Source organism: Apteryx mantelli, chromosome 7 (assembly GCF_036417845.1).
Source record: "Apteryx mantelli isolate bAptMan1 chromosome 7, bAptMan1.hap1, whole genome shotgun sequence".
Taxonomy (NCBI): Eukaryota; Metazoa; Chordata; class Aves; order Apterygiformes; family Apterygidae; genus Apteryx; species Apteryx mantelli.
In genome coordinates this window covers 26,329,092-26,341,569 of record NC_089984.1, presented here as the reverse complement: position 1 = coordinate 26,341,569, position 12,478 = coordinate 26,329,092, and the positions used below count along the sequence as shown (strand labels likewise).

Sequence of the window (12,478 nt, the reverse complement as noted above, 5' to 3'; positions counted from 1 at the left end):
CCCAGCAGGAGTAAAGGGACCACACCAGCATGTGTCCACACAGTCTTGATTTCATATATATTTCTAAATCTTTACTGCAACTGCAGTCTAGCAAAAATTAGTGTCTTACGTGGGGACGAGAGTTACACGTCACAGTCAGAGGGGAGGCTAATGTGCGGAGTTAGCTTCCACTACAGACCAATCGCCAACTGGTTCTTTATGCACGAGAGGATCGCTGCTGGTTGCTCATGTTGATTCTTTTAGATGTGCTGATAAAAATGGATGTTGACACACCTGCGACCTCTGGTAGAGAGATAAAAGTTATATTTTGGTGATTATTCTTTTCAAATTAATAATTCCCAAGGGGGATATGGTCTATTCTGTTATACCAGCAATCTCTTTCTGCTGTCTTTAATCTATGTGGATGCTACGAACAGGAACAAAATGCTTGCAGCCCTCTTACTGTGCCAGCTGAATTCAGATCTGTTTCAATGAACCCAGGTCATTTGTCGTCATAGTTTGCACTCAGCTTACAGTCAGTCTTTCCACTCACATCTGCCTGGGGTGCCTGCCCCTAACATTCACCATAATTTTTGTTATTTCTTTTCAATCCAAGTGAGTAATGGTGAGAAGAATCAAAGGCTCCATACGGCCACCCACTTTAAGCATCATGCCACCTACACTTATCTTCAGCAGTTACAGACCACCAAGGAGTCAAAACCTTGACTGAACCTGTCTATGTTAACTCCACCAGAGAAACTGAGTCAACCAACAGTAGCCAATATGGCAAATTTTAAAGAAAAAATGACTCTACTCTAAACAATGTCCCCACTTCTAATTTAGGCAAAACTGAGAGTTAGTCCCAACACTCACACATGATAAAACCAAAGTGACAATACTTAGTTAGGGAAAGCATCTTATTGTTGTTATTTTCAGGGTATACATATATTCCATATTCCATACATTCCAAAGACAGGAACTCTCTCATGTATTTTTCTCAGCAGGAAACACAGTAGGAAAGCTATAACCAGCTTCAGCATTCCCTCTTTGTCCAGTATCTGCCAGTTATAACCATTTTTCTGCTATTTAAGAGAACAGAGTTCACCTACTTTCTCTGAAGAAGGCATAGAAGAAACCATATTACATGCAGGACCCTGGTTGTTACTCATGCTTATAGACTAAGAATATATATTACTAGCTTTTAACCTGCATCTATATTTCTATACCACATCAGATCTTCTTGCTGATAAGCTGAATATAGGTAATTCAAGTTGTCTAGAGAACATCTTTGATGAAACTCCTTTAGATTAATTTGTAGCATTATTGAAATTTGTGGTTTTGTTTTGGTCACAATACAGAATGAGGATCATGAACTCCCTTCATGTATGGCATTTTTAAAGAAAGAAGATAAAATAACACTAGACCCAATCTGCAAGTTGATACTTTAGCAGAAGCATGTTAATACAGAATAAGAGAATTATTATAAATTCACTGAAGACTTGAGAATGCGATACGAAATTTCTGAATGAGTAAATTTTAAATTGCAATTTGAATTCAAGTCATGTTCCGATTTTACTTTTTTCTTTAGTCATATCTATTTTTTAAAAAAGGTTCATACAAATCATATTTGGGTGTGCTGATTCAAATCCTAAGGCTTGGCTTTTACTCCACCTTCATGTGGGTAAATGACTTGACAGGCTCAGACATTTGTATGGACGTTGAGATTTCACTCATTTTATGCATGTATAGCTTGGTAGTTATTTACTTTTAATAATCCAGTTTCAATAATCTCCCAGCTATTTCAAGGAAAAGTAAACTTTGAAATTTTAATTTTTTTCCATAACATTGTTTTCCTCCCCTTAAACACCTCTCACAAGTACACGTGACTGTGTCTGCACACGTGTTTTATGTGGGCTGAGTATCTAAGAGGAAATTCTCATATTAAGTTTCAATGGAAACTTTCATATGTATACTACAATTTATACTGTGTATGAAGGAGAAAACTTGCACATATACATATCTACACATCAGATCTTTTTACACGGTCTAAGAATGAACTGGTTAGTTTAAACTGCTAAAATGATTCCCATAGGATTTATGAGCTAAGAATGCTCGGGGGTTTAGTGTCCTGACATCTCCTTAATTAGCAGTCTCCAGGACCTCACACTAAGAAGATACTAAGCCAGTGCCTTCTGTCATACCTCAAGAGTTTCAGAGGGCTTGGAAGCCACAGGGGAAGGTGAATATACTATGTCTGTGAGGTGTACAGTATGTACAAAGTACCATTTTCTTACTATATCAAGTTAGGACTTTTTGCTACCACTCCTGCTTTGATGGTGATGCAGTTCTAACAAAAAAAAATCCAAAGAACAATCCAACAAAAATGGGTGAAGTAAATAAAGATGCCGTTGAAAAATACTTGGAGAACAACCCCCAGTTTGCCAAGGAATATTTCGACCGAAAAATGAGGGCAGAAGTGCTGGGAAGTGTCTTTAAAGTGAACCCTGGAGATGTGAAGGAAGGAGTCAGCTTCAAGGACATGTCCCGTCTGGAGGAGTCTAACATACTTTTTGAGCTGCTAACAGAAATCCAGGATGAGGGAGGCACTATGGAAAAGACGGTGCATAAGGCCCTGCAGAGGCTGGCGCAGCTGCTGGCAGCTGATCGGTGTAGCATGTTTATTTGCCGTGCCCGAAATGGTATTCCAGAGGTAGCCACGAGGCTTCTCAATGTCACTCCAACTTCCACCTTTGAGGAGAATTTGGTGAATCCAGCCAATGAGACTGTTTTTCCTCTGGACATCGGAATAGTGGGATGGGTGGCTCATACCAAGAAGTTTTTTAATGTACCAGATGTGAAAAAGGTAAGTGAGTGACTTCTCTTGGTGAATGGGATTCTGTGCCTTAAATCACTCAGCTTCCTGAATAGGGCTTGGGCCACAGAGTCATTCCTCAAAAACATCCCAAACAGGAGACAGAAATCCAGACCAAAAACATAAGAAAAGCAAATGGGTAAGAGTCTTAAAATCCAGTAGAACCATATTATGTAGCCTGGCTAGATATTTCCAGTATCCTGACACAATATCTGTAATGTAATTTACCATAATAAGGAAGGAGAATATTAGATTAATAGAGACCAAAAAGTCCTTGTGTTTCTATGGAACAAGACAGGCTCCTATTCTGTTGTCCAGTGCAGGCTTGCAAGTGTTCGCCCTTATCAGTCCATGCTGCCATACAAGCACCTCTCAACACAACTAATTTGCAGCCCTGGTAGTGACAGCGGTCCTTATAAGGAGGTGAATGAATCCATATGAAGATGGTCTCAACATACATGTTCAATTTCAAGTCTGGTTGGGATTTAAAATAGCTCCAAAACCTGCTGCTGGATTTTCACAGAATCACCTTCCTTAGTTATAGCTCAGATAAGGGTTATTATTATAAAATTTTGCATTAAAATTATGTGAACAACCTAACTGAAATTAAACATGCATGAATAAGAACTGCTTTAAAAATTGTACTCTGAAATACAGATAAATGTGTTCTGATGGTTACTGATGTCTTTAAAGAGTTAACCTTAAATTATAAAATTATCATCTTCATCTTTTTTAGTCTTATGTGGAAAAACTCAGCCTACAGATGACAGTCTGGCTTCTTAACTTTTACTGTACAGTCAATTTATAATTCCAGGGCATTTTAGAGATGGAAATCACCTCAATGATCCTAAATTCAATTTAAATAAAAAAATATCTTTATGCACTGCAATTATCCATGTTTTCCAGGACATAACCGAAGGCATGTATTTTATCGTGTTAAAAGTTGGTAGAAATAAAGATAAATTAATTATAAGTTCACCTGTGCCTGGGTCAGGCTAGTGTTAAAGCTCAAAAACAAATGTATACATATATGAAAAGAACATTTTAATACAGAGTAAACTATCTCAGATTTAAGCAGGAATCATAGGAACAAACAGAAGAAATATTGGGTTTGATTTTTAACTGACCACTAAGATGCTTTCTTCAGTGGCTGCTCTTCTGACAAGAAACATCTGACTTACTGTCTCTTACCACCAAATGGGGAGATTGGAGGATAATCCTTCTAAAATCATAAGGCTTATTACATGAGATCAGGAGGATCAAGAAAGATGTGCTTTTTATCAGACCCTGTACTGTTGCTTAATATTATTGTGTGTGAAACCCGCCCAGGGCAGGGCTGCCTAAAAAACTCTGCTCCTGCAATAGGACTTGTTCAAAATTTTGTGACAAATGTAATTTGAATATGTTTAAATAAGAGAACTATAACCTTTCTGTCCCTCTAATACTGCCAGGTATAGATTTTGCACATACAACTTAATCCATGTCTGCTGAATAACTGTCTAGTTATTACTCAGTCATTTTAAGGTAACTCAAATTAATTAATCACTGTAATTTTACTTGGGCATTCATTTACTCTGAGATCTATGCCATTAGGTCCACACTTAGAAATGCAAAGTTAAACCCTGGTGCCATTAACCCACATTTGGTAACTAAATGTCTCCAAAACATTGGCATTTTATTATTTAATTGCAAAACCCGGAGACTTTTCTGCAACCAAGATTTGCTCTTCAAAAATAACCATGAATGTCTCAAAATTGTCAGTATTTCCAACCTATTAGTCAAAGAATTCAGGTGTCCAAACTCACCCTCCTCATGCTGGCAAAGTTCCCCCGACGTCACCACAGTCCTTACCTACATAAGGAACCTGCAACTGCAGCTTTAGGCAGTAGCACTTCAGTAACATTAACAGTCTATGGCATAAGAAACAGGCAGTAATGGAAGCCTTTATCACGTGTTCTTGAAAGGATAATTATTTTTCAAACCGCACTGTATGCGCTTCAGTCAAGCCAGATAGTCTGCTACCCAAACACCGAGCAAAAATGACAAGCAGAGTTGGGTCAGAGAGAGATTTGGCCTCAACTGCCTTGTCAGAATATAAAACACACGATGAATAATTCTAGACGGTACAGTGCTTTAAAGATGTCACCTAACCACTTTATTGTTGACACAGACCATATCCAAACAGCATAATATTTTTTAAGTCTTAAGTACATGACAGCACTGACAAACCCACAGTGAGACATTTTCATGCTTCAGTTCCCACCACTTTATAACAAGAGGGAATGTAATGAAAGATCACAACAGCAATCAGTCTCTGAAAACACGAGACTCCACCTTCAGTGTCTGGTAGCCAGCTCTTTAGGGATTATCTTTTTTTTTTTTTTTTTTTAAAAAAACACCTTGGAATGGTACCAATAAATGTGAGGAAGCTCCTCATCCTGACTAATGCTTCAGAAAAGAAAAGCAGAGGAAAAGATACAGACCTTCCATAATTAACTTAGCAGCAAGAACAGTTTCCTTCCCCCACAGGATTAGAGACCTGTTGATTGCAATAGCTAACAGTGTTTAATCCCCTCTTTAAGGGTAGTGAGAAACAGGAGGCCGGGCAGGACCACTGCCTTGATAATTGGCCTCTCATTACTCCCAGTGACTGTCAGAGTATGTTACTCAAATATACCAAAGTAAAATAACTGATTGCATAAAATCTCATTTGTCTATTAGTTCAACAAAAGTCTGTTAAAATATTAACTGATAACACTGGCAAGAGAATGATTAAGACTACAATTACCTTACATCTTTTGCTAAGGCATTATTTCCAAACAGAATTAAGAAATAAGAAATAGTTAAGCAAGGAGCATGACTTCTGGAGCATTAAAATCTCACATTTTCAGCATGTAAGAGCCAATAGTAAAGACTATGTATATTTGCTTTAACACAAAATATATTTAAATTAGTGCATTATTGTTTTTAATTCAGAGCTATTTGGAGACAAAAGATTCTACTGAGGATTGGAAACTCAAGAAATAGCATTCTCCTCAGTGGTGATAGGCAATGCACTTTGCCAAACTCAAAATGGGGAGGTGGGCTGCACAGCAGGTACTGAAGTGTCACTTGGAAACAACATAAATAACAATGGTAAGAGGTTTGCAAATGTGAAAACCAAGGTGTTAACGTCATCTGTGAGACACAAACAAAACGACACCGTGCTGTTTCCTAGCAGGGGCCCTCAGTCAAGGAAGCAAAGGCTTGTAGGAAAGTTTCACTTCCTAACATTTCAAATCACCCGTGTAACGGAGATGTTGGTGCTGGGCCAGCTTATAAGCAATGGGAAGTAAGCAAATATATTGGAGATGTAAGAAGCCTCAGTGCTAACAAGTTTGAGCTGCTGATCTGCTCCTATAGCTTCAAATGAACCAGTGCAGTGAGCCTTCACGCTGACTGGCTGAACAAGGAAGACAGATCCACATTCCCTATTACCTTTTTTGAGCTGCTTTTCACACTACTCCCATTTTCTTTCTTCCCTGCATTTGTATAAACTACACACTTGTTGCATGTTCCATGAAAACCAAATTAACAGGGTTCACACTATCTTATTAGAGTAGTTTTCCCATTTTTTGATCAAATTTACACTCAAAGTAATTTACACCACTGAATTTGAGCTGGAGGTTTCCAAAACTGTCAAACTCACTTGCCTCAGGCTGCATTTTGCTATTAATCCAATCAGATATGCTAAAGGCTTCGCTCACTGTTCTGGAGGATAGTGTAGCAAATCCTAAGATAACATTATGAACCGGGAAATGCACCTCCTTCATTAACTACTGTATAGAATGGTTGAATGAACATGAGAACGGTGATCTTCATTGTTCTTTAGGTTTGGCGTATTTAATGAGAAAACCTGTGAAAGGTTAGAAAGTTGTGCAGAGCTCTTTCACAGTTCACTTAAAATGCTGTGGGATATCAAAAGCCAGCAAAAGAAGCAGAATTCATCATGAAAGAAATAAGGCCTTTCAAGACCGTTACAGGGAAACATCCAAGAGCAAAAGAAGGGAACTCGGCCCTAAGAAGGAAACTGAGATCTAAAAGGAGAACCATGAGAAAAGACAGACACAAGATGGTTCCTTCTTGTAGACAGTCCAGACAGTAAGAACTTTTCAGAAGCAATTCTTAAAGTAACACTGATTTTTTGAAGAACAATCTGTGTAATTGTAAAATATTATCGGCTCATGTAGTCTGTCTTTTAAAATTAATTTTCTTCTCAAAATACCTGTGGTTTCCCAGGGCCTTTCTTATTGATATTTATTTTACCTTATTATGGACATGAACTTAGAGTTGTGTAGCTACAATTCAGAATCAGATGTGATATAGGTTTAGTAAGCAAGCTGGATTTTAATTATATACATTCACTACATATTTCTAACAGCCATAATGAGGAAAATAAAATAAGTTATTTTTAGAAAGAATGGACTGATTTTCCTCTTTCAGAGAGGCGTAATCACGTTGTTTTTACAACAGTGACCTCTCATTTTGTAAATTCCATTGCTAGTTATGGGATGTAAGTTAGGCTCATAGAACCCAAAGGAATTGAAAAGCTGAGGCCAAAAGATCTAAACACAGAGCATTATGCATAAAATTATAAACCTTTTACCAATGAAATTTCAATATAGTCATGTTGGTAAGTTACAGTGAGATACAACTGGTGTCATGGGGTAGAGAACCAAAAAACTGCATCAGCTACGCATTTCGAGTGTACTGGCTAAATCCATAGTAACCCCCAGACTCCTCTCAGGTTATTGTCTCTCACCAAAAACAGAAAGATGAACATGGAGGGGGGCCATTCCAGTATGCAGGTGCTGGCTTAGCGCAATTTTAAGACATGTTGCACATCTAATGATATATCTACAAAATTGATTCTGGCACAGTGAAAGGCTATATACCTTAGCTTTAAATGGAGCTGGTAGAAAATGATCACAAATGTACAGGAGTTAGTCTGGGCATAACAATCTGGAGCCTATATTTACTTTATCAAAAAGCTAACAAAGCTGCAGCAGTGAGTTACACCTATGCAATGAAGATAATTCTGGGGGACAATGTCCTATACGGGATGATTCTATAACATACTGCTGCTGTTTTCTACAATCCTAGGCATCCCACTGCATGTATGCATTCTAGTAGCTGGCATAACTAGTACACACCCAATACAGCACAGTATGATTAGAAAAGATTGTACTAACTAATGAGGCAAACTTCATACTTTGGGGGAAAAGAATGCACTAGTAGTGCAGTGGGCCCTCTTAAAGGAGAGAACATATGCACAATCTTTTCTTCTAGTTGTTAACACTTCACTGTGAAGTCTGTTTTATTTAATAGGTATAGATTTGATATCTGGAGTTAGGTAGCTATTGAAAAATCCCCTTCCCTCTAAAGTCAGTTATATGATTTAATCGGGATCTGAAAGTTCACGACATCACTCTAGAAGATGGTTGGATTCTTAAGATCAGGCTCAAATAGACTAAGGGTCCATCTTCATAGGAGCACCAAGATTCTCCTCTGGCTCTGGTACTGCAGAGCAAGTTTCTAGCTTATTGGTCCATGATTTTCCATACATTAGGCAAAAGTGATTTGCATTGAAATCAAAAGGAGCTTATGTTCCTGAGAAAAAAATATTTTAAAACCTTGATTGAAAATTAAGGCTTCAAACCCCTCAGCAATTCTGTGCCAAATATTCAGTAATGAAAAGCCTAAATCTAAGCACAAGTTTTTGATTACACATGCAAATCATGTGCAACAGGAATCTTTGCATACATTATGAGGATACTGCCAGTGTGTAGCAAAGTATTTATATCTGCATTGCATTATCTAGACACAACTCAGGTTGGTTCAGGTCACTAACTTTTTGTTTATTAACACAGATTTGCATTCTTTTAATTTTTTCCTATCCTCTGCAAAACTCCTATGACCAAAGTGCTCCTTCCCAAACCACTACTTCTACCTTCAGCCTGCAGTTACTAAACAAATTAAAACTCAGCTATTGAGTCCTGCTGATTCAGTTCACTTCAGGTGATACAAGTCCTTTTTAGGCATTCAGAAATCCAGGACTGTCTGAAATTTTTTTTGTTCCCTCATAACAGTATATAGAGCTCTAAAATCAGGACTTGGTCCTCACCATACGCTAGATGCTGTAGGTGGGGCAAACGGGCTACTAAACAGGGTCAAATTCTCTATTTCCTTTTTTTGGGGGTGGCTGAAACACTCGCAGAGATTCAGAAATTGTCACTGAAGCCCCTCCAAAACCACCCCAAAGCCAGAATGGTTGTGTCTGTAGATAATTTATCTCAGAGAAACTCAAATATTTCTATGTAATACCTCACATTTGTTTAGAAGATTATGGGGCAGTATTTGATTCTCATGTAGAAAAGACAGCTTGACTGGCATTTTCCCTACATATCTGTTCACTGAGATATCCCTATACCTTTCTCTTAGAAAAAGAGAAAACAGCAACTCAGTGAAAGTTTGACAGAAAAAAAGAAATCACCCCATCCTCACCCAGACAATATAAAGCAATGTATTTGGAACTGGCTACACTTTCCAGGGACCCAAATACAGCCTGATACTTTGAGCTACAGAGAAAACATATTGCTTATTTTTATTCTTTTCAACCCAATTTAAGGAAGCCTGTGTCACCCCCATAAAAGAATCAATACTCTGTAATAGACCCCAAGTGGTAAATACAGAAAAAGACATTCCAGAGTTACTTCCATATTTTTCATTCCTTTCCCAGAAATGCAGATTTCTCAGATTTCCTTCTAGGATTCAAAAATGCAAATACAAGAGATGGGCTGCCGAAAGACTATCAAGAGCTGAAGGGAAAAACAAATAACGTTTTGAACTCAGAATAAAATACAATCTACCTTCTCAGGATTATATATGCTATAAATTCAACACATTCCAGAAAAAATTGTTAAAGAGGAAAGAAGGGGAAAAGGATTTAGAGGAAAGAACCCAAAATTAGACAAACAGTCTTAGTTCTGGCATTTGCTAGCCTTTTCATGATTGATTTTACAACCTAGAAACTGCTTTTTTCCCTGAAGTAGCATTGTGTATAGTTTTCTATATTTTAAAAAGCAGAAATTCCATTATGTGGCATCCCACTACACTACACAGTCCAGCAGCAAGTAGGAGACCTTGAGATCTTCCACACAGATCTTGGCTGCCAAAGCTAATACAGTAATTAATAGCAGTACTGTGTATCAGCTCTGGGGATAGAAATGCAGTAGCTGGGGTCAGAGACTTTACAAGTGGGTTAACAAATATTTGCCAGCAGCAGAGGAATGGTAAGGTTTGGGAATCTTGGTTCTGGGCAGATGTTCTTGAAACACAACTCCTTTTGCCTCCCTCTGGCCAGCTGCCATGCCTGTCTGTGGTCCAGTCTGACTGTCCCTGGTTACCAGGTCCCAATCACCGCGTCTTGGTACGCATTTAATACCATTATCTAAGCACCTTGAGAAACCAGAAGCAGACCTTTTAAAGGAAGTTCAAAGAGAGTCCACCACTGTAGCCCATGACTAGAGAGAGTTCATCCCTCTGAAGAAGAGGTTTCTGTACTGACTTGTAAAAAGTGGCACCTGTGAGGGCATGGAAAAGGCCCAGTGAAGACAGTCTGGCTATTTCAGCAGCTTAGCAGAACTGTGTCACTTCTGAGCATGCACATATTGACAGATTTCCAACCCCCAGCTCATAACTTGGATAAATTTAGATGCATTTTCACAGAATAACAAGCAGCACAACCACCCTTGACAAACAGATTTCCCTAACAAATTTCAAGTTCATTTTTGAAAATAAAGGGAATATTGGCATTTCAAAGAAAACACCTCAAGAATTTCTTTGATATGAGAAAGTGAAACATTCTTTCATGGAATAGGTGAACTAGCTTCCCAATAATTTCCAGATAGAAGAATGAAGACCTAGAATACCTTTTACTAAATTCCTCCTCAGCACTCCGTTTCAAGGGTAGGCAACTGGAGGGTTAGTTGTGGCTCATTTGTCGCATGGCCTCCATCCCACAAGATCACACACCACAGCAGAAGCAGCCCTGGATCCCTCCCTGTTCTACACCCGCCTGTTCACCAGGAGGGCACACTGGGCTGGGAGCTGCAGGAATGGGAGACTGTCAAGAAGGAGGAATAGGACAAGGCTCAGCCAGATGCATACCTACTGTGGATACCTCTCTGACAGAAGCATTTTCAGCCATACACCTTCAAGACTGTTTGCAATGATCCTACGTATAGTTTTAAACATTACATAATGGGATAACATCATTCATACTAGCTACAGAAATAATTAAGCAATAATAGTAAATATTAACTTAGCTACAAAATAATTCTCTTACATGCAAGCCTATGCATTAGGCTATCAGGTAGCCACAAAGTCATATTATTCTGTCCTTCATTCTAGCTCTTCTCAAATGTTCATTTCCTTAAATTTGTCATCATTCTAATAAAACCCTGCACAGAACTTGGCTCCAGGAGCTGTATTCATCATCAATGCTTAAGGTAATTGTTTACATGTACGTTTGCAAGACTGGCTTAAATAGTTATAATGCTTTTTGGGAGTATGAATCTACTGCACTATGCTCACAGCATTGTGAACATAAGTAGCAAATACAGTGATCATTTGCCTTTGGCATGGCAACTGACTGTCATGGATTTCATTTGTGCTTTTATTTTTTTTCCTCCAGAATAACCATTTTTCTGATTTTCTGGACAAACGAACTGGTTATACAACGATCAATATGTTGGCAACCCCAGTTATGCAGGGCAAAGAGGTGCTTGCTGTTGTGATGGCACTCAACAAACTAAATGACACTGCATTCTCAAAAGAGGATGAAGAGGTAATAACTTCAAACACTAAATAAGAGCATAACTGTTACGTTAACAAGTAGTTTGAGTCAATCTACATCTTGGTTTCATACTTTGTCTTTTGTTCTTTGCCATTTTTAGGTCTTTAACAAATACCTCAATTTTATATCTTTGGTCCTAAAAAATCATCATACATCGTATCTCTACAATATTGAATCCCGACGAAGTCAGGTAAAGAAGAATTTGTTAACAGTTAACTTTTTTTTTTTGTCTGAAATAATAATGATTCCCACTATCTTACATTCTCACAAGCTTGTTGAAACAAGGATACCTAAGGATACCATCTATTTACTTTTTTTTTTTTTTTTACAGTAATGCACTTTATTCTTGTATCTTGGAATGTCTAGGATCCGTATGGTTATGTTTTCGTTCAAAATGCATTTTACCTTCATGAACATTTACCCTTTCTCTTTTGTTGTAAATAGATGCTTTTGTGGTCTGCCAACAAAGTATTTGAAGAGCTGACAGATATAGAAAGGCAGTTTCACAAAGCGCTGTACACTATTCGAATGTATCTGAATTGTGAAAGGTACTCTGTCGGTCTGCTGGACATGACTAAAGAGAAGGTAACAATTTTACCTGTTTCCTAGAAATACGTCAACTCCTAAGTTATAAAGTTCATCCTTTTAATTACTTAATTCATCTGTTCCAGGTATTTCTAGTGTACTTCTCCAAGACGTAAAGATACCATACTTTCTAACCCTTTGGGACA

General features: G+C 38.0%; 1 protein-coding gene across 1 annotated transcript in view; it reads left to right on the top strand.

Moving 5' to 3' along the window:
• The first annotated feature begins 2,362 nt into the window (after nt 1–2,362).
• PDE6C (phosphodiesterase 6C) overlaps nt 2,363–12,478 on the top strand; it is a 30,926-nt gene continuing 20,810 nt past the window's right edge. The window contains exons 1-4 of the mRNA XM_013951146.2: nt 2,363–2,842; nt 11,586–11,738; nt 11,848–11,937; nt 12,192–12,332. Of these exons, the coding sequence (XP_013806600.2) occupies nt 2,363–2,842; nt 11,586–11,738; nt 11,848–11,937; nt 12,192–12,332 (864 nt within the window). The remainder of the gene's footprint in view (nt 2,843–11,585; nt 11,739–11,847; nt 11,938–12,191; nt 12,333–12,478) is intronic.